Source organism: Jaculus jaculus, chromosome 18 (assembly GCF_020740685.1).
Source record: "Jaculus jaculus isolate mJacJac1 chromosome 18, mJacJac1.mat.Y.cur, whole genome shotgun sequence".
NCBI lineage: Eukaryota > Metazoa > Chordata > Mammalia > Rodentia > Dipodidae > Jaculus > Jaculus jaculus.
The window spans coordinates 2,687,048-2,713,742 of NC_059119.1; the positions used below are offsets into that span (position 1 = coordinate 2,687,048).

Consider the following 26,695-nt stretch of genomic DNA (forward strand, 5'->3'; position numbering starts at 1 on the left):
AGGTTAAGGAGCTTGCCTGTGAAGACAAAGGGCCTGGGTTTGATTCCCCGGGACCCACGTAAGCCAGATGCACAAGGTGGCGCGTGCATCTGGAGTTTGTTTACAGTGGCTGGAAGCCGTGGCGCGCTCATTTCTCTCCCTTCTTTCCCCTCTGACAAATAAATAAATAAAATTATTTTTAAAAATTGCCATTAAGTAAAAACTTAAAAATTAGAAAAAAATGTCATTGCTGTAAAAGTGCAGCCAAGACAACTGGCATAGAACCTATTAGTCCTAAAGGTGTGGGCTCCAGGCACCTGCACCATTTCTGACCTCTGAGCTCCAGCTGGATTTGATCTGGGGCATCATGCACAATGAGCAGCGCGCAGCCTCAGGCTGGACTCGGGTTGGGCTCTGCTCCTCCTCCTTCCGGTGGACCTGGGCTGGGTTGGGGTCACTGCTGCCCTCCACCTGCCTCCAAGCGCAGGTGCAGAAAGGACAGAAGTGCGGGCAGATGGCTCAGCAGCGCCCCCTTGAGGCCAGTCCCTCCACAGGCCCGCGCGCTGCGCGAGACAATAGCTCCAGCAGCGCCCCTTCGAGGCAGGGCCGATCGCCGCTCACCGTTCACCGGCGAGCGGGCCTCAGGGCAATCCGGGTCGAGGCGCGCTGACTGCGCTTGCCCTTGCAGACTCCGCCTGCTTCCTCGGCCCCGCCCCCCACGAAAAACGCCGCGGACTCGCGACTGCGCCTGCGCGCGCCCTCCCCTGCCCGCCCGCACACCGGATGTGGCTGTCTTCCCACAATGCCTCGCGAGTGGCGCGCACCCTCACAAACTCCGGGGCGGGCGCGACGCACGCGGGATGCTCGGGTCCGAGCGCGGCGCAGTCTTGCGCCATGGCGCTGCTGTGGGGCGCGCTGAGGGCGCTGGGTGGGCGGCGGGCTGAGCTGTGCGCGGGCTGCGGAAGTCTGCTGCCCTCCCCGCTCAGGTAGGAGCGGGCCGCGGGCCGGAGGTCACGGCCGCGCCGCGGGCCTCGCGCGGCCCCTGCGGAGCCCTCCTGCCCAGGCGGACTCCCCTCCCCTCCCCCTCCCGTCCCCCGGGGGCGCGGTGCCGCGCACGTCCACCCCGGGGCTCCGTTCCTCCGGGTGGGAGCCCTCCCCTCGCTTGTCTGCAGGGAGGACAAGTAACCCCAGAGCTTCGTGTGTGTGTGTAAATATCGGCAAACGGACTGTTTTCTTATTTTATGTGCAGTTTTATCTGTGGCCCAAAATGGTTTTCATCCTTCATTGGTAACTGTCCAAAGAAGCCTATGACTAAATACATTCGATTTTTTCGAGACCAGCTATCCAAATGTAGAGCTCAAAACCCAGGTAAGTAATTTTGAGGTTTGCATTTTTCTCTGATGTAATAGAGAGCCAGGCATGGTAGCGCATGTCCTTAATCCCAGCACTCAGGAGGCAGAGGTAGGAGGATCACTGAGTTGGAGGTCACCCTGAGACTACATAGTGAATTCCAGGTCAGCCTGGGCTGCAGTAAAACCTTACCTCAAAACACAAGAACAAAACAAAAAAAAACAAAATAAATAGGCATGAAGCCATTAGAGGCTGCCAGGACCGTCATTTTTCTTTGGTGGTATAGATAACTCTTTTGTTTGTTTGATTGTTTTAAGGTAGGGTATCTCTCTAGCTCCAGGCTGGCATTGAACTTATTGCAATGTTCCTACCTTAGCTACCTTAGTGCTGGGATTAAAGGTGTGCCTCACAGTGCCTGGTTTGGGTAACTTACAACAAATAGAAATGCTTTAAATAGAAATGAGAACTAATGAAAAGTATTTTTTAATTGTTTAAAAAGCATTTATTTGCATGTGTATATATATTAACTATGGTTGTATGTCTGTGTATTGACACACCAGAGCCTCTTGCCCCTGCAAACCACTTTTTGTGCTTATATGGATGGCTTGGGAGTTAGGGCACATGTGAAAAATCAAAATGCTATAATATAGGTAAGCGACACAGTGGATGGTTTGTATGTATCCACATCTTTTAAATGTAAGACTGAGGAGTAACAGTTGTTCAATTCATTGTACCCACATCATTCTAGTTAAGACAAGGTAGAATAATGGCTTAACTTTAGAATAGTTTGCATCCAAATGGTATTTCCGTAATTGAAATACAAGGGCTATATGGACAAGACTATTCTGTTGTTTTGTCAGGTTTTATGAACTTAATACTGAAGGACATTAAACTTGTTTTGACTGAAATAAGGAAATAAACATGAAGCAGTTGATTATCCTAGTGCTTAAGCTGGTACTCAGTTTCTTAGGACTATATTAGTGGTCTGTGATAAAGTACTTAGCACCATTGCTGGATAAAGAAACATTGTATTAAATGTAGTACATAGTTCTCTGCAATATGGCTTGATTTTATAACTAATTGATTGTACTTTATGGGAAGTTTTTAGTAATTAACCTCTGAGAAAATTGACACTTGTTTCCATTTTATCCCATTTCACAGAAGCAAAAAATTTAGACATAGTTAAAGAAATTGGGAGGCGATGGAAGGAACTTCCTGAGTCAGAAAAAAAAGTAAGTATGTAAAGTTCCAGCCTGGCTGACCAGTTACACTGCAGTAGGAATGGTGGACATGTCTTAAAAATAGCTATGTTATGCATTTTAAAAAAATTAGTTTTGAGTGGGGCCAGGGAGAGAGAGTATGGGTGTACCAGGGTTCTTGCCACTGCATGTGAACTTCAGATGCATATGCCACTTTGTTTATCTGGCTATACTCGGGTACTGGGCAATTGAACTTAGGACATCAGGCTTTGCAAGCAAGTGCTTTTAACCACTGAGCAGCTCCCCAGCCCCCATTCTTTTTTTAACCATCCATTGTCCACAAGGGAACATTATGAATGGTGAGAAGGGAGACGTATGAAGGTGGAGATAAGTTTGCAGTTTAACTGCTTTGTAGTAAGGCTAACTACTCTTCTTCCACCTAGATTAGCAAGCATATAAAAAACATTTCATCCTAGGGGACAATTTTTTTAAAAAATATTATTTATTTATTTATTTGAAAAAGAGAGAGAGGAACAGACAGATAGAAAGAAAGAGAATGGGCACGCCAGGGCCTCTAGCCGCTGCAAACGAACTCCAGATGCCTATGCCCCTTATGCATCTGGCTTATGAGGGTCCTGGAGAATCGAACCCGGGGTTCCTAGCCTTCACAGGCAAACATCTTAACTGCTAAGCCATTTCTCCAGCCCCCTTTGTTTTTAATTGTGCGTGTGTATGAGAGAGAGGGAGATAATGTGCATACCAGCGTCTCTTGCAGCTACAGTTTTGTGTATGGCCTTATATGGGTATTGGGAAATTGAACCCACACCAGCTGGCTTTGTAAGCAAGCTCTGAGCCATCTCCCCAGAAGTCTAGGATGTAGTTTTGACCTGGTGGTTGAATCAGTCTCCATCTGAAATTATGCCATGTCTTTGCTGACAGAAGTGCTATGTTGAGTTTGCCAGCAACAGTTTATTGACATCTTACTTGGTTTATTTACAGGCCTATGAAGCTGCTTATAAAGCAGACTGGGTGGTATATAAGGAAGAACTGGACAGATTTAACAAAGCACTAACTCCAAGTCAGAAAGAAGCTCTTAAAAAAGAAGTCCTGCAAAAACGTTTAAGAAGGAGTGCGCTAGCAAAAAAGAGAGTGAGTTTCACTGAAATATAGACATCTGTGTAATCCAGAATATAGGTAGTTTTCCCTTCATGTCAATAGTAGTATATTAGATATGGTGGAATGCTGTTGGGTAGTCCAAGTAGACAAAAAAAGGGATAGTTTATCTTCCGCAGTGACTATTTGTCCCTGAGTCTGTCTTGGAAGTCCTTGCTGCAGTTTTCAGTAGGACTTGCATGCACGCTATAGAAACAGCTCTGCAACTCCAGGTCGGAAACAGCAAGACTCTGCTTCTAAGTGTTGTGTAGAACAGTCGACTTGAGTTGTTCTGTTGGTGATGGTGTGTTTGATGCAGAAGACTGAATTCATTAACACAGAGAAAGTGGCAACAAGTCTGAGCAACTAAGAAGTATCTTTAGGTTAGAGTTTCATTTCCTTCAAAGATATAGCTATTAAGATACTTGCATAGATAAGTTTGTTTTCTTGAGCTTAAATTAATTCACATCCATTGTTTCAAAGTTAGACTCTAATATTTTTCATTATTTAAAGAATATTACTTTCTGTAATCAAACTCTTGTAGATAAGACCATACATAGTGCATTAGCCCTGCATAAATGGGGGAAAATGTTAAGTTTAATGTTAATTGTTTAAGCCAGTTTGACTGTTAATATCTGTGCAGTGCCATTCAACATGAAAAGCTGGGGTGCTTTTTTCCAGAGTTGGCAGCATAGCTAGCATAAGTGTGATATATATGTCATGCACGTGTTTGCGTATACAAAGGCTACAGTGGCAGCATTTTGTCCATCCAAAGTAGCATTAGCTCTTCCAGGGTCTCCAGTTTTCTGAGGAAACTTGTAGAGATATCCAACACTCCATTAAAGAACAAGACCAGTAAGATGGGCGTGGCGGTCACTGTTAATCCCAGCATTTGGGAAGCAGAGGTATTAGGATCTCGCAGTTTGAGGCCAGCCTAAGGTGCAGAGTGAATTTCAGGTCAGCCTGGGCCAGAGAGAGATAGACCCTGCCTCAACAAAACAAAGCAAGACAAAACGTGTTGTTTTTTTTTTTTTAAATCCCAGAAAACAGCAAAATTCAGTTTACACTACATTTTGTTCTGGTCTCCAAATTATGTGCGAGTTGGTCAGCTGTGTGTTCTATGCTGTTAAGCAGGTAGCCGTCAGATCTGAGATGCCAGCGAGTCTGTCCCTGAGCGCAGTGCTTAAGCGATCTTGGTTGAGGACTCACCTGGTTGCAAGTCAGTCATGATGACCTGAGGTTGCTGGCCCAGTTTATAGAAGGGAATTAACTAGCTTGACAAGAAATATACTTGCAAAGGTGGCTGCTGAAGTGTGTTCTGAGGCACAGAAAGGATGGGGCCAGGACTTAGGGCTGGACAGATGTAGATGTTTTGTTTCTTTTGTTTGTTCTTTATTGTTCAGACAGGGTAACAGGTAGCTCAGGCTTGCCTTGAATTCCTGATCCTCCTTCCTGTACCACTTGTATTTTAGTACAGGTGCAGTAGTTGACCATCTAATGGTTGGGACAAGCACCCAAACAGAAGCAGATGATGGAAGGAAAGGGTTTTATTTTGGCCTATAGTTTTAGGGGAAGTGTTATCATGGGGGAAGTGTACCAGGAGTCTGGACATCTTACCTTTACATCAGCAGAGAGGGAATAGAGAAAATGAGCTGAGTGTGGCAAGCAGGGCTGGGAATTGACACCGGAAGACCCCCCACAGTGACACACCTCCTTCAGCAAGGTCTGTAACCTTTCCAATAGTGCCAGCCAACTGGGGAGTGAGAATTCAAACACATGAGGATGTGTGAGACTGTGTGTGTGTGTGTGTATTTTTGTGGTAGGGTTTAGCTTTAGCCCAGGCTAAATCTCAGGCTGACCTTGAATTTATGACAGTCCTCCTACCTCTGCCTTCTGAGTGCTGGGATTAAAGTCGTGTGCCACCGTGTGCAGCAACATTTTATATTCAAATTATTATACTAGGCATGCACCACCACATGTCTAGTCTTGGGTGAAAATCTTCCCATTAAAGGTTTCTAGTGCAAACTGATTCAAAAACCTTATGGACCAGGAAGTTGCATGTAAGGCATTTAGGAGAGAAATCCTTAGCAGTGAGTTAGAAAAAAGGGAAAAATAACTAGACTTAATAATAATGATAAAAAAGTGCCGAACTCTGTCCCAGTTCAGTTTTGGTTAAGATTTAGGAAGAGTGTAAATTACAGAATCCTTTTTCTGCTGAATAAGGGTGAGATTTGTTTTATAATTTCATCTTTTGCTACTGTCCAAATACAGAAAACAAATAGGATAATGTAGTATCTTTCATTCTCTGAATTTGGGATCTAAACAGTGGCAATAAGAGCATTCTTTTCTATAGTGTTCTCTTTTTGGTACCTGATAAAGAGAATTGAGCACATCTGTTGAACTTTTGTTTTTTATTTTGAGGTAGGGTCTTGCTCTGTCCCAGGCTAACTTGGAATTCACTGTGTAGTCTCAGCTGGCCTCAGACAGTGCTGGGATTAAAGGTGTGTACTACCATGCCTGGAAGCATCTGTTAAACTTTCAACGTTGAGAGATGACCAAGCAGACAGCCCTATGCTTGTGAGCTGCAGTGGGCACATGCACTTGGGCTGAGGGGGGGATGGTAGTATCCTGAAAAGACAAAACTGGGATTAAAGGGGTTCTTGTTTGTTGTTTTGCTTTTTTTAATTTACTTTCTTTTAGAGGCAAGCCCAACAGACTGCCCGCCCCGCCATTTTTTGTTTTTAAAGAAAGAGAGAATATTGGTGTGCCAGGGCCTGCAGCCACTGCAGTCAAACTCCAGATGTGTGCGTGACCTTGTATGCTTGTGTCACTTTGTGCTTACGTGGGATCTGGAGAGTTGAACATGAGTCCTTAGGCTTTGTAGGCAAGCTCCTTAACCGTTAAACCATCTCTCTGGTCTGGCTTAAAAGTTTTTTGTTTGTTTGTTTTGGTTTTTTGAGGTAGGGTTTCACTCTAGCTCGGGCTGACCTGGAATTTGCTATGTAATCTCAGGGTGGCCTCAAACTCACGATGATCCTCCTATCTTTGCCTCCCAAGTGCTGGGATTAAAGGTGTGCACCACCATGCCTGGCTAAGTTCTTATGTATATGCTCAGTTAGTTCATGGAAATAAAATGTAAAGAAAATGTTTTTATGGAAAATAACTCAGGGATTATATTGTAAATTTTTTTGTTTGTTTTTGGGGTAGGGTCTCACTGTAGCTCAGGCTGACCTGGAATTCACTATGTAGTCTCAGGCTGGCCTCCAACACACACTGATCCTCCTACCTCTGCCTCCTAAGTGCTAGGATTAAAGGTGTGTGCCACCATTCTTGGCTATATTATAATCCCCCCACCCTCCCAGGTAGGGTTTCACTCTAGCTCAGGCTGACCTGCAATTCACTATGTAGTCTCAGGGTGACCTTGAACTCATGGCCATCCTCCTACCTCTGCCTCCCCAGTGCTGGGATTAAAGCCCTGCGCCACCATGCCTGGCCTATATTGTAATGTTATTTTATTTTATTTTATTTTTTATTTTAATGAGCATTCTTTTTTATTTTTTTATTTTTTTTTAAATTTAATTTATTAGTTTTCTTTTCAGCAAATACAGGCAGTTTGGTACCATTGTTTAGGCTCATCTATGATCTAACCCCTCCCATTGGACCCTCCTTGTTGATGTAAATGGGTCGTGCATTGTGGAGTTAGCCCACAGTTATTGGTATGGTAAATGTCTCTGCAAATCATGACCCAACATGTGACTCTGACATTCTTTCTGCCCCCTCTTCCGCAAAATTTCCCTGAGCCATGTTAGGTTCAATTTTGGTCTGCTTCAGTGCTGAGGTGTTGGGGGCCTCTGAGGCTCTGGCTCTCTGATTTGGTAGGAGTTGATTTTTCTCTGTGTTGGTCTCCTTCCCCTTTGTGCTGGTATCCGGTTCACAGGAAAACATCACCCTTGCTTGTTTCACCAATTGTCCTTAGTTTCAGTTGGGCACCTTTTGAGGTATGTTGGGGCAGCTCTCTCCTTAGGATCTGCATCTATCTGAAAAAGAGAAGCAGATTCTCCAACGGAGAGTAAGTTAGCACCTGGAAAATTGAGATAACACTTTTTTGATAGAGAGTTTGATAGGTGTAGGCCTTCTTGTACCCCATGATTGATGGTAGCTTGGTATTGGAGTGTGGGCTTGTGTTTGGGTATGGTTCTGACTTGTTTCCCAGCTCTAGCTATGGGTCTAGTACCACTAAGGGGATCAGTTAGCCAAATCAAGAGCAGTTGGTTCCTCACCATGGCTGTGTGCCACTATTGCACTTGTGTGGGCATCACATCAGGTTATTTGTTGCTAATTAGGTTAGACAATGAGTTGCTTGGACAGATACTGGTCATTTCCCCCAGTCGCCCATGTAGCACCTTCTGGCACTAGACACGCTGACTGTCTGGGGAGTGACTCTCCTGGCTTCCAGCCACGCCGTTCCATTTTACGTGTCAGCTGTGTATGGAGTCTTCAGCAATAGGGTCTTACCACTGGCCTTTGGTGGGTCATCAAGTACTCTGACAGAAGTCTGTCATTGTTTTGGGAAACCTTGTAGGTTTCTCTGATCAAAAGCTCATTGTGGATGGTAGCCCCAAGCTGGAAGTGGGGGTTACAGGTCAGTGCCCACTAAGAAATTGAGGACAAACATAACTAATATACAAGAGTTAGAGAGGAGAGAGATAGAGGGGAAAAGGGGAGAGGGAGGGAGGGAAGATGTAGAAGATTTAGGTTAGTCTTGATCCTACCCTCTCCAGTGTCTTGTGGTTCAGGTGTTTCCTGTAAGGGTCTAGTGAAGGTTCAGCCATTTGGTCTGTCTTTTAGGAAGTAGAATTTTATGGTACCATTGCCGTTTGGGTCCAGATTACTGTTTTCCACCCTTCGATGCCCTCCCCGCCCTCCCCATCCATCCTATTGTCTAGTCCATGAGGTGCTTGCTGGGTATGTAAGGTATCTTGAGGTAAGGTTTCACTATAGCTCAGGCTGACCTGGAACTCACTATGTAGTCTCCGGGTGGCCTTGAACTCACGACGATCCACCTACCTCTGCCTCCCAACTGCTGGGGTTAAAGGCATGCGCCACCCCACCCGGCCCATATATTGTAATTTTTAAAACTTGGTGCAAGCAAAAAAATTTAAATGCTCCTGCCCCAGTAAGCATTTTATTTTTCTCCCTAACTGCTTTCAATATTTTTTTCTTTGGTTTGTGTGTTTGGTAGTTTAATTATAATATGGCCAGGAGAGGTTTTTTCCAGGTTTTGTCTGGTTGGTGTTCTGAAGGATTCCTGTATCTGCATTGGCACCTCTTTCCCAATTTGGAGAAGTTTTCTTGTATGATTTTGTTGAAAATGCCTATTATGCCTTTGGAGTGAAATTCTTCTCCTTCTACTATACCCTGAATTCTTACGTTTGATCTTTTCATAGTGTCCCGAATATCTTGAAATTCCTATTCATACTTTCCTACTAGTTTGTCTTTCTCTTTGTTGGACTGTATTAGATCTGCCACGTGGTGTTCTAGTTTAGATATTCTATCCTCTCCTTCATCCATTCTATTGGTGAGATTTTCCACGGAGCTTTTTATTTCATTAACTGTGTTCTTCATTGCTAGTAATTCTGACTGGTTTTTCTTTATTATTTCTGTTTCCTTATTTATGTCTTGTATTGGCTTCTTTGTTTCATTAAATTGGTGTCCTGTGTTGTCTTTGATTCCTTTGATTTCCTCTGTCATTCCTTTGAATTCTTCTTTGAGCATATTTATAATCATTCTTTGGAAATTTTTCTCAGGCATTTCCTCTAACTCATTGTTACTGGAGGTAATTTCTGATGCATTAATACTTTTTGGTGTATTTATATTGTCTTGATTTTTGGTGTTTCTTGTGTTATGTATATATTTTTGCATCTTGGATTAATTTAATGCATGGATTTTCTAGTTGGCTGCAGTATTATTAGATATATCTATCAATCTGATAATACACACACACACATATATTTTCAGGGTAGGGGCTTAAGGTGCTAGATGTGGCTCTCAAGGCTCTCAGAGTATTTACAAAAGTGACCCTAGGTGTTGGGTTTGCCTGCTATGAGAGTATTCAAGTAGGCTGAGTGGAACAAAATACAGGCAGATTCTAAAATTTAACTCAACAATTTACACTTTCAATGAAAAACACGACAGAGTATTTATGCAAGAGTAAGTATTATGACATCCAGATCCTCTAACTGTCCCTTAGGGGTGTGGTATCCCACACCCTTAATCCTGTCAACAAGGAGGTTAAGATTTCTGGTCTGTTGACCAAGTGAGACCCTTCCCTAATGTACAACAGAAGAGGAAACAACGCTAATATAAATCAAGGAGCCACAAATAATAAGACCAAAATACAGCTTATTTAGGGATGGCAAATCTGGCCATCCATCAGACTTAACATATAATTTATCCTGATATGGAAGGTGCAATTAGCACTTCTAGTTCAGGCCGATATACCAGGTTTATTTGGCGGGTACTGACCTGGTATAATCCCAGTTACCTTTTGGGATGATTTTGGTCTCAGTTATGCTGTGCTCCTGCTTGGGTCCCTCTTTGATGCACTGTGGGTTCAGGTAGGCTGGCTGGGTCGTTGGATCGCTGCTCTGGGCACTGGTGCTGGGTGCTGTGATGTCCCTTCCCCGGGTCTCTGGCGCTTGCACTGGTGGTGGGGAGGAGAGGCTGTGCATGGTGGGTCTAGTTCTGCTGGTCCACGCGATCCTCGTGATCTGCTCCTCTGTTTGCTGGGATTCTCCACGTTTCTTAAGTTTGCGAAGAGCTCTGGTGTGAGTGGAAAATCCCCTCACTTGGCTTTTCCTGCAGCTCAAGCTGAGCTTTGCAGCTGTGGCCCCGTGGACCTGGTGCCACTGCCACTGGAGCTGCTTCCGCCTGCCTACGTGGGCTCTGGATGCTCTGGATCTCTCCTACTTCTCTGCTACCGTTGGTAATTTCTTATACACCTCACTTTTTAGTAGAAGAGTGTATTTTGCTGTTTTTTTGTTGTTTTGTTTTTGGCTTTTTCTCCCCCAGGCTGCTTTTGTGTGGTTCCTACGCCGCCATCTTAACTGGAAGTCTCCCAGTAAGCATTTTATATGAAAGTGGCAATATTTGCTGGGCATGGTAATAGAGGCTTGTAATTCAGCATTTAAGAGGCAGAGGTAGGAGGATCACTGCAAGTTTGAGACTAACATGGTCTGCATAGGGAGTTCCAGGCCAGGTTACATAACAAGACCCTGTTTCCAGAAAAAAAGGCAGGGATGGGGCTGGAGAGATTGATCTGCTAAAGGCACTTGCTTATGAAGCCTAACAACTCAGGATTCTCCTGTACTCACATAAAGCCAGATGCACAAAGTGGCACATTGCATCTGGAGTTCATGTGCAGCAGTTGGAGGCCCTGTTGCCCCCATTCTCTGTCTGTCTTGTCTGCTTGTAAATAAACATTAACAAAAAAAAAAGGAAAAAAAAATCACAACATTCACTTTAGTTCTGTAATGCATAGTCATGAATAGTTCCTATAGGTAAAATTAAGTCTTGTAGAGATAAACTATATGACACTTCTATTTTTGTTATTTAGGAATTAACAGTGCTTGGGAAACCAAAAAGAGCTCGCTCAGCTTATAACATTTATATGTCTGAAAAATTCCAAGAAGCTTCTGGTGAAACATTGCAGGTAAACAGAATTGCACTTGTATAATTTTTATTTTAATTTAAAATTTCTTAGGAAATTCTAAAGATGTGATGTATGATTAAGGAAAGTAGTGATTACAGACATTAAATTGAGTAAGGACCTCTTTATGGGTCTGAGAGTCGGGCTCTTGAACCTGGTCTATGGAAGGCCCTGGGTGTGATCCTCACCACCCGTGAAAACAAAGGAAGTCCTGTTCATACCACATGCGGTTAACTTGACTATACAATTGCTAACACACACACACACACACACACACACACACATCCTGCCCCTGTTTTAAAGAACTTTTCATACGTATGAATCATTTGTACTTTGTGCGCCCCTCCTGCTGCTGCCGCCTCCTCCGCTGGTCTCCACATCTGCCTTTATGTCATGAATACACATGCATGCATACATAGTTCCACATAGGATTGCTTATGAAAGAAAACATGCAGTGTTTTTTTAACCTCTCTTGCCAACTTTTAGCATTTAAAATAAAGAAAATCTTCACATGTATGGAGATGATAAAGTTCTAGAAACTTCTTTTCTAGCAGTTAACTGTTTTACAACCACTGGGGAAAAAATGAGAGTAAAGCTATAATATTTTTACTGGGAATTAAGTATAACCTATTGCTTTATGTTATATCCTTTTAGACAGTTTTTGTTATCCCCAATAGAAAGTTTATACATGTGAATGTCATTACATGAATGTGTCACACCAAAAGGCTGGTCAGTCTGGGGTCTAGTCATTCCATGTGTCTCCTTAGAATCTCCAAACAGGCAAATACACACACACACACACATATTGTGTAACAGGTCACAGTGTAAGTGGAAGTTCAGATCTCCATCATGTTAGCCTGAACTCAAACTTCTGCCTCTCCACCCCTGGAGTTATTTGGCTCTGTTTTATTTCACAAGCCCTGCATTACAGGCTTTCTTGGCTGGGCACATCCTCTGATTATTCCTGTAGTTTTTAGTTAATTCTGTTACTCAGGTGCAGGCTTACTTACTTCTTCTCAGTTGGGCTTTGCTGAGTCACCATCTTACTTTGGATTCCTTTTGTTGTTATTGTTTGATTGATTGTGTTTTAACAGCGTGAGAATGTTGTATGCTGGAGAATTTTTCAGTTCTGTGCTTTTCTACTCTGGCAATAACTTGGAATCATCTAGAAACCTTAATGGCTGGGCCTTGTCCCTAGAAATAGAAATATAACCTGACTATATTATTATTCATTTAGAAAATATTGGTTAGGTTGGACATGGTGGTTCATGCCTGTGAACCCAACACTTGAGAGGTCAGGCAAGAGGACCATTGTGTCAAGGCCAGCCTTAGTAGAGGATGCTGGACTGGTCTGAACCATAGGGAGACCTGTCCAAATATCCCAGAACCCCGATAAAATACACACACACACACACACACACATACATATATTATATTTACATATCGATTGCACATCCTCATAATTTAAAGAATCATAATACTTTTTTGTTGGTTTTCTGAGGTAGGGTGTTGCTCTAGCTCAGGCTGGCTTCAAACTCACAGCAATGTCTCCTTAGTTCTGGGATTCAAGGTGTGCCCCATCACGTCTAGCGTTCATAATACTTTTGCAGGTTGGTTTTTAAGCAGTTTTCCCTCCCCTGTTATATTCTCTACTCCAGAGTCCAGTGCACTGCCTTTGGCATGCCTGAAATATTCCCTCCATCCCTCCAAAATCCTTAAATTGTTGCCTGCCCCCAGTTATTACATTGCTTATCTTTTGTTTTATTTTTTTGAGGAGAGTCATTTTAGCCCAGGCTAACCTGGAATTCACTCTGTAGTCTTGGGCTGGCCTTGAACTCACGGTAATCCTCCCACCTGTACCTCCCAAGTGATGGGATTAAAGGCCTGTGCCACCATTCCCAGCTACATTGTCCATCTTATATTTTAAAAATTAACTGAGAAATTAAGCATTTAAATTTCAACTTATTTACCTCCCAGGATATTATATCTTGATTAGATCAGTATTAAACATGTATATATCATTATTATGTGAACTATAATCATAGCTGGGTTGTACCATATGCTATAGTTACTTTTCTTCTAAACAAACTTAATTTTGCTAAAGGTGATCGTATTTTGTTTGTTCCTTTGCATCAGGGATAGTCAGTAGTTCAAGCCCAAGCTTGTCCTTAGCTGTCAGTGTATCTGTGTGTATTAGATGGTCTGTCAGTTGTATGAGGAGCCTGGCCTGTTCCCGTTGTAGCTGTTGGACTTTGTGTCCAGAGGACAGCTAGCATCCCATGCTCTTCCCTTGTCATCCTCCACCCTCGCTCATCCTGTGACCCTTCCTCCTGTGCTCTTAGTACTGTTTTCCCTGATTTACTTGTACTCTGGCAGGGTATCTCTCCTGGTTAGAATTATTGACTATTCATTTTTCAATTTAAACATGTCTAAAAACTGTCTTTGTCTTCATATTTCTTAGATTAGGCACCTTTGAAATTTTCACGAGTATTTCTTCTATCTAGCTTATTGTAAGTTTTTTTTGTTGTTAATTTTGAGAAATAAAAAAACATTGGATACGCTGGTATATACCTCTAATCCCAGCACCCAAGGGCTGAGGTAGGCAGATCCCTAGGCCAGCCTGGGCTAGAGTGAGACCCTGCCTCAAAAAGCTGTTAAAAGCAAGGAGCTGGGAAGACATACTAAGTTAAAGGCACTTAACTTGCAGAGCCTGTCAGCTCAGATTCAATTCCCAAGTCACTCATGTCATCTGGATACAAAAAAGTAGCAAGAATCCTGGTGTCCTCTCTTATATGCAAATAAATAAGAATTAAAAAAAATAATGAAAAAACAATACAAAACAAAAATCCATGTAAGGCCTGGTAGTGTCTGTGTACCTGTAATCCCAGCATGTGGCTGATGGGTGCACATGTGACTGGAGGCCAGAGTTCAGTGTAGTGTCTTCCTCAACTTCCCTCCAGCTTATTTATTGAGACAGGGACTTGCACTGAATCTAGAGCTTACCAGCCAGCCAGCCTCAAGAGTCCTCCTGTGTCCTCCCCCCCGCCCCCCAGTGTGGGGATTATAAGAATTACTATGTCTGACTTTTTCAATGTGGGTGCTCAGAATCTGAGCACATGTATGCAGGTGATGTGGTGGGCACTTTACTCACTGAACCCTCTCTCTAGCCACTAAGTCACATTATTTTTGTTTCCTTAAAAAATTTTGTTTTTTATTTGCATGCATAGAGGGACAGGATGTGTGTACCAGGGCCTCTTGCCCCTGACAGCAAACTTCAGATACATCACCGCTTTGTGCGTCTGCCTTTATGTGGGTGCTGGGGAGCTGAATCCAGGCCAGGCAGGCTTTGCAAGTAAAGTGCCTTTGTCCACTGAGCCATCTTCTCCAGCCCCACATTTGTTTTATAGACAATGAAGCCTAAGGGAAGGACAGGGGACCTTTTCCTGTTCGTATTACATTCAGCTATGTAGAATTAGACTTATTATTGTTCCTAGGGTTATACCTAAACATTCATGCACAAATTTTAGAATAATGGTTTTATATATAAACATAGTGTTAAATAGATGCAGTGTGTCCTGCTGTTAACAGTTGGGTTGTTTTGTTGGAATGAATAATGAAGTTTTTATTGCCAAAATCCTTATATGTATTAAAGTATGTATTGTCTTGTAGGAAAAGATGAAGTCTGTATATGAGATGTGGAAAATTCTGCCTTCCTCTCAAAAGCAAGTAAGTTGGTGTTAGTCTAAATGCCTGCTACAGTACCTGACAGAGCTTTCAGACAAGGCTTGGTTTGTGGGGGTCAGCCTGCTACTACTACTGACAGTACCCAGAGATCACTTTATATTATCAAAAGCAACCTGGCTTTCTTCTCATTGCTTACTGATGGAGTAAAATCGGCTTTTAAGTATCCCTCAGGTTGGAGAGATGGCTCAACCCGTAAGGCACTTGCCCACAAAGAATGTCAGCCTGGGTTTGATTCCCCAGTACCCACATAAAGCCAGAAGCACAGTGTCATGAGCATCTGGAGTTCATCTGTAGTGGCAGGAGCCCCATCATGCCATTCTCTCTCTCTCTTTGTAAATAAGTTAAAAAAACAAACCCTCAAAGGCTCCATGGAGAAGAGCACTTGCTGCACAAGGAAGAGACCCGAGTTCAGATCCTGCGTTAAAAGCTTAACGTGGCTGTGCACACCTGTGATCCAGCATTGAGAAGTGTGGATAGGATCACGGGTCACTCAGTCTAGCTGAAAAGCCATGCTGCAGGCTGTGTGAAGCCACGTAAGGAAAAAAGTCAGAAGAGGAATAGAGGTGGATACTCAGCGCCCTCCTCTGGCTTCCACTCGTGTGTGCATAAGCCATACCTCTGTGTGTACTCAAACAGCCTCTTAGCATGTCTGCTGTAATGGGTGTTGGTGACCCTCCTCTGGCCTCCACTTGTGTGCATAAGCCACACCTCTGTGCGCACACAAGCAATAGCCTCTTAGTATGTCTGCCATAATGGGTGGTGGTGGCGACTCTCCTCTGGCCTCCACTCTTGTGAACATAAGCCGTGCCTCTGTGTGCGCACACATGAACAACAGCCTCTTAACGTGTCTTCTGTAATGGGTGGTGGTAACCCTCCTTTGCATCACCACATCTCCACACCCTGAGCCTGACAACTTAAACATGCATTGTCTCTCACCCTCTCTCTCATATTTTTCCATTACTCTTTCATATGTGGGAAATAAGGACACAATCTCTATATATGTGGAAGCATTCTAGAAATTGCTGTTTTCTAAATAAAGCTTTTTACCATTATACTTCTTATCAGGTATATGTTCAACTTGCTAATGATGACAGAATTCGTTATGCTAATGAGATCCGGTCTTGGGAAAAACAAATGGCAGAAGTTGGACGAAGTGATCTCTTACGTTCGCAGAAGAAGAAATGAAGAGATGGCACTGAGGATTACAGTAGAAGGTTGAGCTCTATTCATGATGGTTAAGCACAAGACACCTATTAGGTCTCAACACCTAAAGTTGTAAATGGGTGAGGCTAGAGTTGGTAACCATTTTATATTGAAATCTTTTTTTTTTTCCCACCCACACACTTGCCAGCAGAGTACCTTTTTATTAGTATCTTGAAATAGGAAACAGGTGGAAGTTCCTGAAAATTGTATCTTGTGTTTAAGAACCGTTGGAGATGAAGATCTCCATGTGGATGAAGCAGAGCATCACATTACCTTTGATGAAGGCACATCAGAATGAAAGTTTTTATAGACTTAACTGCGTCACGATTATGGACATGGTCTTCTGTTTTCCTTGTGCTGTGGAGGCTGTGGTTTCTTTTCAAAATTGTCTCTTGGTGTCCTATGATCTAAGGGTGCAATTGTAAAGAAGCAGTCAGAGCTCATCTAACTGTTCTGATTCCTAGGTGTAAATCATATGCTTACAGTTGGTAGTTGTACATGCACGTGATTATTGGTTCCAGCAGGTTTCATACAAGGAACTGATTCATAACCTTTTTTTCTTTGTTTTTTTTTTTCCTGAAGTAAATCTAAGTAATTATGTACCAAATCGATGCATACTGTTTTATATCACGTAGAATAAAAATTCTAGTTTTCTAGTATATGTTTTTGAATTGCCCTCTTTCATGTAAGTATATTTATTCACCAACTTGTGAGGTATAACATTTTTAATGAAAAATTTAAAAACTATATCTTTCAAGGCAGTAATTTGGAACATTTTTGTAACATTAACACATAAAACATTACAAACATTAACACATAAAGGCCTGCATAGGAGAGAGCAGCTATAGTGTGCAGGCATTCTGGCCAGCTAACTGCTTTTCAGGGCCTGTGCACTAGGAATTGGATTTGTATTTTAAATGGATTTTTAAAAAGGTTTTGGATGTGAAAATTAATATAAAGTGTCGTGTCGCTAAGCAGAGCTGGGGAGCACGAGTGCTCTTGTGTGTGATGTGTGGGTGCTTCAACTGCAGTGACAGCCGAGCTGTGTGGCTGCCACATGTGGATGGGCAGTGACAGTTGAGCTGTGTTGTGTAGCTGCCACACGTGGATGGAGGCCTAGACAGTGCCCTGGCTCTGCAGTGACAGCTGAGCTGTGTAGCTGCCACACGTGGATGGAGGCCTAGACAATGCTCTGGCTCTGCACAGGCAGTGGCTGCCTGTGTTCACAGTGTGTTGTACTGTTGATTGCTGCAGTGGACAGGTTCAACTGCTTCTCCCTGTCCTAAAAGGACAGGTCATCACTGTATGCTGAACAACCTTGTCCCTGCTTAGCAAGGAAAAGAACCTGCAGTCAGATGATGCTGTGGTCCATATTGAAGGGAATGACGTTCTCTTATGAAGTACACGTGAGCTCTTCAGCTGGCACACAGTATAAGGACATCACAGGCGCTAAAGCCATTCTTCAGCTTGCGTTGATTCTCTACAGACTTCAGCAGAGGCTTCAAATCACCCCTGAGAAGACAGTCGTCTGTCATGATTCCAAAGGCACTGAGAATTGACACGCACCTCACACGTTCAAGTGCTTGGAAGTGCTACATTCTGCATCTCCAGAAGACTGAAAAGCCACAAAAGGTGACTTGCTGTATAGTTAGCTTTACAAAGGTTGCAGCTCAGAGAAGACTTAAGTTTAGAAACAACGTAGGTTTATGTATATAAAGATGGCTATAACTGGGGATGTAACCTAGTTCTAGAGAGCTTTCCTAGCACATGGAAGGCCTTAGATTCAATGCCTAGCACTACAAAAATAAAGCAAATAAATAACTTGTACAGGCCAAAGTCTGCCACTGGTGAGGTGATTGTATGGGGTCAAAACCCAAGCATTCTGGCTACAGCAGAAATAAGGGCCTCTCATGTGCCAGTGCTGCAGCTTAATCATGCAGTTTCTAGGAGAGGCGGAAGTGTGTCCTGTGGCACCTAGAAGGGGCGTCCTTGTCAGATCATTGATCATGTGTGCTGTAGAGTTCAAGAATGGAGAGTGACCTGTCAGAGGGCAAGTAGGTTCAGTACTTCCAGGGCAGAGAGTCATGCCAGCATCATCCTCAGGACAGACGACATGAAGATCATTTTTACTTACCCAGCCTGTTAGCTTCCTTGGAGCTCTTGCCACTTATTTTACACTGAGGTTCAAATCATGTCTTCTCAGACATCCTGGGAAGTTCAGTGTTTAGTACAAGAATGCACAACAGTACAGGAAGAAAAGGTGTAGCATAGTAAGAAGATGCAGAGGAGGTTGTTCTGTAGTACTAGATTGAGTATATTTTCCTTGATGGTAGATCATTGTTAATACTTGAGTAACCTGCTTTCCAAGGCTTTTTAAATTCAGAACATGTGGAAGACTGGCATGCCACACACCAAATGTCACTGAGCTGTAACAGTGGGCACAGCCTTATTGACCCTTCGTCTGAAGCCTTGGTGTGTAGACATTCAGCTGCAAAGTGGTTGCTGACAAGAGTCGGGAGAAGCCAAGTACTAGGCAGCATGCTCAGCGGTTGTCCTAGCAGGATTCCCACACTTCTCACTGGAGTGGCAGTACTAGGGGATTGGAGTAATTGCATCAAGGTTATAAGAAACTTGAATGTCAGTTTTATTCCTGGTGTTTACTCAACACTATGAATACCCTGTTAAGCTCATGTACTGTTCTTTTGGCTGACTTCCTTTTTTTTTTTTTTTTTTTTTTTTTTTTTTAAGAAATGCCTTTTTAAAAAACAAGTTGGGACTGGAGAGATGGCTTAGCGGTTAAGGCATTTCCCTGAAAAGCCAAAGGATCCAGGTTCGATTCTCCAGGACCCAGTTTGCAGTGGCTGGAGGTCCTGGAGTGCCCATTGTTGTTTTTTTTTTTTTTTTTTCTCTCTGTCTCTTTGCCTCTTTCTCTCAAATAAATAAATAAAAATATATTAAAAAAAAAGTCATGAAACTTTTCCTATTTACTGTGAGTTTGTATATGTCAGAATTTAAAAATTGGTAACTCTACTTTTAAGTTGATTTAAAAATAATTAGAAAATCATGCTGTTCTCTTTTTTTTCTCACACTGAACCCAAAATATATCACTTCCAGTTGGTGCTAACATGGCAATGTTTAACAGGGTGAATGATGGTACTCCTTGAGGTTCTGCTTACTGAAGGACCTTTCTTTTCCTCCTCCAGTGGAAGATCTTATGCTCTTTCTTTCTTGCACCTAGCATATTTTAAAATGTTCTGAGTAGACTGTATTCTATGTTTCCTCATTTTAATGTAGTGCATACTTTTAAACATAAACTTCTAGATGAATAAGAAAATGATTCTTTTTAAATCTGTAAAACTTTCCAAGCAAAGAGTAAAATTACACAGACCTAGTGTTACCAGGCTCAACATGTCCACATACAAAGTACTTTAAAAACAGCCATTTTTTATACAGTTGAAAAGGAGTTAAATATTTCGTTAAGCCCTAACCAATTTTAGGTATGTTTAAATCATCTTATCATTTAAATCAGTCTTACTAGAAACTACTATGTGACTTTTCTGGGTGTCCTGCTACTCAGATTTGTGTAATCCTCTCCCTACGCCCCCCTCTCACTGGGTCAGGCACCCTCGTCCTCTGCCCCCTTCTCACCCATTACAGTAAAGTCTTAGGTCGAAAAAGAAGAAACTGCTACTGCATAACGGTTCATGATAGAAATGTGTGATGTCTAAGGTCAAAGAAAGAAAAGTAGATTCCTATGGCAAATGGAGGAAAACATGTCAGTCTTCTTGGGTAGGAAAGGTAGTGTTGAGTTTAGGAAGTCCCAGGCATTTTCTAGTCTAGTTTCAAAGTGTGGAACTCTGACCACTGGTGTGCTGCAACCAGGAACTCCCACACTTCATCCTTTGTGGGAAGTCAGAGCATAATTAGCCATTGAAGATACAGATTCAGGTTACCTTCAGGCAGGGCATGTAGGTGTACATGAGACATGAATGTTTTTAGGCTTGGGTCTCAACCCCAAGATGATTAGGTATATAATGCAGCTATTCTGAATCTGAAGCAGGTCTAAAGTATACCCGGGGTGGCAGTGTGGGTCAGTGGTAAGGTACTCACCTGGCATGCACAGGACTCAGTTCAATTCCCCACTACTGTCGAAGGAAAAGAACTGAGGTCCCTCTGTGTGTATAATTGACATAGCAGCGGAGGTTTAAGTCCAATGTGGTTTAAGTCCTGGCCAGCTCTGAAGACCTCGAAGTAGGAAGCTTGTTCAGAGTTGTTTCTTCTCCTTAGATGTAAAGGTCTAAGTTGTCAGTTTGTCACTAAATACTGACAAAATACCTAACATCGATAACTTCACGGAGGCAGGATTTACTGTGCCTCGTGGCTTCCATGATTTCAGCCCACACACCATTGACTGTGGGCCATGGTCAAATAGAAACACGGAAGAAAGTGCAGGAGGCTGGTCACACCGTGGCAGACATAAAGAAGCAGCTAGAGCAAAGTTGAGTACCCAGAGGACACCTCTGACCTTCCTGATCGAGGCTTCACCTAAAGTTTTCACCACCTTCCACAACTGCACCACCAGTGGGGGATGAGGCCATACGTGCATCAGCCTCTGAGGGACATCACACAGCAGACGGCATCCACGTGAAACTGGACAATAAAGATAAAGACACTGGTCACAGGGTCTCAAGAGAAGCAAGTCGCATCTTGCACCCATCTCTCTCCCATGTTAGCTTTGGACTTCAGGCCTCTTCTGTTGTGGTAATTATCTTGACAATAGTCATGTCTATGAGCAGCATATCCATAAAAGATCAAAATTTTCCACGATACTGAAACACCACCTTTCTGTAGCTTTTTTTTTTTTTTTTTTAAGGTTTTCGGCGGGGTGTATAACTTAAAAATACCACTTGGATCACGCACTTCTCAATCCAGAATACGGATTCCACTTAAACGGCTGGAAGCTGAGGCAGGCAGCTGAGCTCCCAGCATGCTGACTGAGGTGGCAGCTGAAGATGAGCTGTGCAGCAGAGACCCTTCCTCAAGTGAGGTGAGAAGCGGACCGATCCAAAAATCAGTCTGCTATTTGTACCTACTTCCCAGGAAGACTCAAGTCGGGCGAATGTCCTGCCACTGAGATTTCCCCATCCTTAGGACAAATCTTAATGTGCAGCTTGAGACTGGGCCCAGCAAGAGTAGATAAACATTTGGTCATTGATCTATGCCATTGGTAGAAATCAGTGGTTCTTGACCTGGCACTGGTAGGGAGAGTAAATACATTTATTCCTCAGAATCACTGACATTGTTCTAAGAAATCAACTGGTTGTCATAGCAGGGAAGATAATACCCTCATCTACTGTGTGTTGTGAAAAACAGTGTCAAGAACAATTTCCCAGATAAACAATCTTGCTGCTCCTCCAAGGAAACCTGCCTTACTTGCCCTGAAGCACCTGAAGCTGACTTGGTATTTATCTGTGACTGGAGAGGAGACTAATTGGCCTCAAGATCAAGAGTTGGCTAAGGTGGTTGTAACTTCCTCTGGGAAGAAATAAAAGCCCCAGGAACTTGACTACCATCTAGACTTGGTCCATGACAACGGTAACTTGCATAGTGGAAATCCTCGTGGAATGTAACCAGTGAAGAGCGTGTGTCTGAATAACAGTTGACAGAGCACTTACACGTTCCCCCACTTAACTTCCCTTGGGAGGCAACCAAGGTAATTTGTGGCTGCTGTATCAAATGATCGCCATGCTTAAAACAACAGACATTCCTTCTAAAATAGTTATGGATGTCAGGTGTGCCATGGTCACAGCCCCTCTGGAGGCTCTGGGGCAAACCTGTTCTTTGTCTCTTCCAGCTCTTGACTCGTGGGTTACCTCTTCTGTTACATCTTCAATACATGTCACAGACCTACTCTGGTATCCTTTTTTTCATGGGCCCCTTTTTATAGTCCAGGACAAATCCTAAAAATCTTAGTCACATCTTTTGCCATGCAAGGTAAGAGTCACAGGCCTCAGATTCAGGATTTAAACACATCCTCTAGTGCACACCACTTAGCCTCTACCCCAAACAAGGATGACCTCACTGACAGATGACAGGTCACATGGCTGATTGTGGGTTTGGCTTGGGACCTATCATGGCTGGCCTTGTCAATGTGATAGAATTTAGATATCACTTAGGAGACATCTGTGGGCATGCCAGTGAGGGGTTTGAAGAGAATGTTAGCAGACAGGAAGGCCAGCCCCTCAGGAGGGTGACACTGTCAAATGTGGCAGGTCATAGGAGGAAGAAGAGTGACCTGCTTGCCTTTGCTGTCTCTTGCTGTCACTATCTTCGACTGACAGTCTTCACTGCTGATGTGTACCTTACTAGTGACTGCTGCCCTCAGACCTCAGCGCCGACGTGGACTCCGCTAGTGACCGCTGCCCTCAGACCGCAGCGCCGACGTGGACTCCGCTAGTGACCACTGCCCTCAGACCGCAGCGCCGACGTGGACTCCGCTAGTGACCGCTGCCCTCAGACCGCAGCGCCGACGTGGACTCCGCTAGTGACCGCTGCCCTCAGACCTCAGCGCCGACATGGACTCCGCTAGTGACCGCTGCCCTCAGGCCTCAGCGCCGACGTGGACTCCGCTAGTGACCGCTGCCCTCAGGCCTCAGCGCCGACGTGGACTCCGCTAGTGACCGCTGCCCTCAGACCGCAGCGCCGACGTGGACTCCGCTAGTGACCGCTGCCCTCAGACCGCAGCGCCGACTTGGACTCCGCGAGTGTCTCCAGGGAACTTCTTGGCCAACAGTGCCGAAGTGGGGCTGCTGAGGCAACAGCTTCATAGACTGAGATAGTGGGTTCTCAGCCTCTCCTGCCTGCAGATGCCATTGTCAGGCTCCCAGCTCCCTCTGAGTAAGCCAATCTTAATAAGTCCTATTTGGTAAATTTTCTATGTATTGCTGTGTGGATAGTGAAACCTGACAACTGGATATTAGATTCCCAGAACCCACTTAAAGCCAGTTGCATGTAGTACACCTTTTTGTAATCCCAGTGTGCCTGCAGTGATCAGAGGCAGAGTCAAGAGAATCTCAGAATTCGGAGGCCATCTCTTTTGGTATTTGCAGTGACAAGCAACAAGAGAGAAAAAGCGGATTGTTGAAGGGAGCATCAGCATTCACGTCTCTGCTTCCTGACTGTATGTAGTGTGACCAGCCACCGCATGCTCCTGCCACCAAGGCTTCCATGCCATGGCGGACTGTGTACCTTCTATTCAGGTATTTTGTCAAAGCAAGGAGAAAATGATATTGGTAGTAACAGCACCTCCCTAGGATCTGACTTTGAAGATTAGTGTTTATTTCCATTTAGAACAGTGCCTTACATAGTAAGGACTAAATACCAGTAAGCATGTGACTTACTGTAAAACAAATTTTTTGGATATTGCAGTCCAAAATTCTTACATCTTGTGTACAGCTAAGGTTACACTGTACTTTTTAGTATAAAATATAAATTTTTGAAATTAAGTAATGATAAGTTGTAAGCAAAACTGAATATTGATAGACATGGAAAATAATAATATAGAACTTCTCAAGAGGATGAATCAAGAGAAGTTACAGAACTTCTCAAGCTGGATTAAAGACAGGTACCTAGACTTTTGATCTCTAGTGCCATTAGTAACAGAGACATAGCACCAGTTGCAGACCAGCTAGTCATGTGTGTCCTCCATACCTTTCTAATGAGTGCATGTTGTGGTGGTGTCGAGATTACCATAGTATGTCCAGTGTGTCTCCTCTGTGAGAGTTGAAGTTGTTTATGTGACATTGATTTAGCCTCAGAGCCAGTGTCGCATTGTTGGTGATTGCACTAGTCGCCACAGGGCCCTTGAGAACTGCCACCCTGTGGTTAGCTGTGGTGGTTCTCTTTATTATAACAACAGCACATCCACCTCTTCAAAGTGTTTGTCCATCCATGATCTCACTCCAATGCTAGACCTCACCTCGAGCCCCTGGGAGCTTCTTTTGTGAACCCAGTAGGAGGACATCCCTTAAGGCAAATTTCAAAGCCTTGAAGCTGATCAGCAGATCAGGCCCCCTAAAGACTAATTACACCCGCTTTGACCTCACACACAGCTCAGGCTTTCTGTCCTGCAGCCTTTCATCCACAGCTTCAAGAGCAGCCCATCTCTTTCCTGGGGGAAGGCAAACAGTGGAGTGGCCAGGGCACCATGTGGGGACTTCTGATCTCTGCCTTGCCCTGTTTGCACATGCCTTTCCCCTAGCCCCGGGGGACTTTGTAGAGAAGTGGGCGTGGGGACAGCGCTGGCACCTAGACGCTGTGTAATGAACGTGAGAAGTGGCTTCCTTTGCGCGCCCTACACAACCTCAGAGGTGGATGGTTTGAAACTGTTACAAGGAGTTCACAAATATTTAGAAGTTCTCAGAGGTGCTGGTCTCCGGGTGGAAAGAGTTCTCAGAAAGAGTGCCAAACTCCAGCCATATGACTCATCACTCACCTTGACCTCCCAAGCCCGAATCCCACTAGAGCCAGTGGTGTAGAGGTGCTACTGAAACTGGCTGGGCAGAGTCCCAGGACTATATTTCCTGTCATAGGGTAGCAAAGGGTATGCGCTGCAGGGAGGCCATCAAAGGAAAACAGTCCCTCAGCCGACAAATGTGCTTTTGACCTTGGCCCCATAAAGATCACACAGGTGAAGTTGTCTAAAGTGAGAACTACTCTGCTCCCTCTTCATTATCCAGAATCTGAAACCCAGTACAGTTTCACACAGAAGGACTGTGAGGAAGAAGCAGGAAGAGAAGGCGATGACTGTGGCCTACTTCCTGGACGTGCACCCTGGACCCTCCCACCAGGGCAGCTTGGAAGGACAAGAAAGTCGCCCCCTGAGGATGTGGTACTGGGGGACCTGTGTTCTGAGCAGGCAGAAAGGTAAGCATGCTGAGGCAGGAGCATGCTCATCATGTCCATGCGACATCCCTTGATCCTTGGGTTTTACTAGTTCGCCCATAATTTTGGCAGGTATTTTGGATCTCATTTGGTATCTATAGATTTAAGTTGCTTCTTGTTAGCACTGGGGAGCACTTCATTATCTTGTTAATAGACACACACTGCTCACTGGCACAAGAAGTTCTGAAAAATCACAGATGGCAGCATCTATACTCACCATCCCTGATGGTGATGGGGTTGAGCGGGCTTTGTAAAGACATCCCACATTAAGAGTCTGGGAGAAGGTTCAGGGTCTAAATTGTTTGCTGTGTAAGCACTAGGAGCCCGACTTTGGATCCCTAGCACCACATAAAATGTGGTGGACATGGCGGAGGACGCCTGTAACCCTAGAGCTGGGGAAGCAGAGACAGGGCGTCCCCCGGTCTCACTGGCTAGCTAATCAGCTGGGTTAATGATCTCCAGGTTTTTTGAGAGATCCTAGCTCAAGGTGGAGAGCAACTGAGGAAGGCAACTGAAGTCAACTTCTGGCCTCCACACATGCACATACACACATGTGCATGTGTGCCCACACATGTGTGAACATGCACACATACCCCATATACAAATATGCAAAAAATAAAATGTTTCCTTCAAAAGAACGCCAAATTAATCCTGAGAATAAATTATACCCTTCATGGGGTGAGTCTTCATGAGGATCCATAGTTCATAACAACCGTAATGTAACCAGGCACCTGCTCCATGATCATTTAATGAACTACATGGAATGTTTAAAAATTTCTGACTGCAAATAAAAATAAATCTTTTTTAAAAAGTGAAAAAGGGGCTGGAAAGATGGCTTAGCAGTTAAGGCGCATGCCTGTGAAGCCTGGGGACCCAGGTTCAATTCTCCAGGTCCCACATAAGCCAGATGCACATGGTGGCACCTGCATCTGGAGTCTGTTTGCAGTGGCTAGAGGCCCTGGTGCATCCATTCTCTGTCTTTCCTTGTCTCTGTCTCAAATAAATAAAAAATAAATCTTAAATTTCTGAATGTGATCATAGAGGAAAAATGCCCTACACAAACTCCTGGATGAACCTTGACCTGGATGTTAAATGACCAAATCAGTTCCCAGTAATTTTGTTGTTCTGTAAGGTGGATTTTCCCCGGTATCCAACCACAGCTGCTTCCCAGGAAGGTTGAGCTAGAAGCAGCCTCTCATCAGGCCGGGTCACCATCACTCGAGCAGTTTGTCCCACAAACATCGGAGGGCAGTATTAGACAGGCATTGCACAAAAGACCACAGCTCTTCCCCATCTGCCTTGCCTGAATGTTCCATGGAGCTGTGTTTCTCAGTCCTGGGAATCTCCTGTGACGGGTGTGTGCTGCAGATCAGATCCTTTCTTTCCATGTCCGAAGTGCCTTTACACATGACTCTAC

At 44.0% G+C, this 26,695-nt stretch overlaps 1 protein-coding gene across 1 annotated transcript; it reads left to right on the top strand.

Moving 5' to 3' along the window:
- The first annotated feature begins 844 nt into the window (after window positions 1-844).
- Tfam (transcription factor A, mitochondrial) lies at window positions 845-16,994 on the top strand. The gene is made up of 7 exons (XM_004657781.2): window positions 845-965; window positions 1,229-1,347; window positions 2,491-2,561; window positions 3,528-3,677; window positions 11,296-11,391; window positions 15,058-15,114; window positions 16,198-16,994. The coding sequence occupies exons 1-7, from the start codon at window positions 874-876 to the stop codon at window positions 16,315-16,317; spliced, it is 705 nt and encodes a 234-aa protein (XP_004657838.1). The 5' UTR covers window positions 845-873; the 3' UTR covers window positions 16,318-16,994.
- The last annotated feature ends 9,701 nt before the right edge of the window (window positions 16,995-26,695 follow it).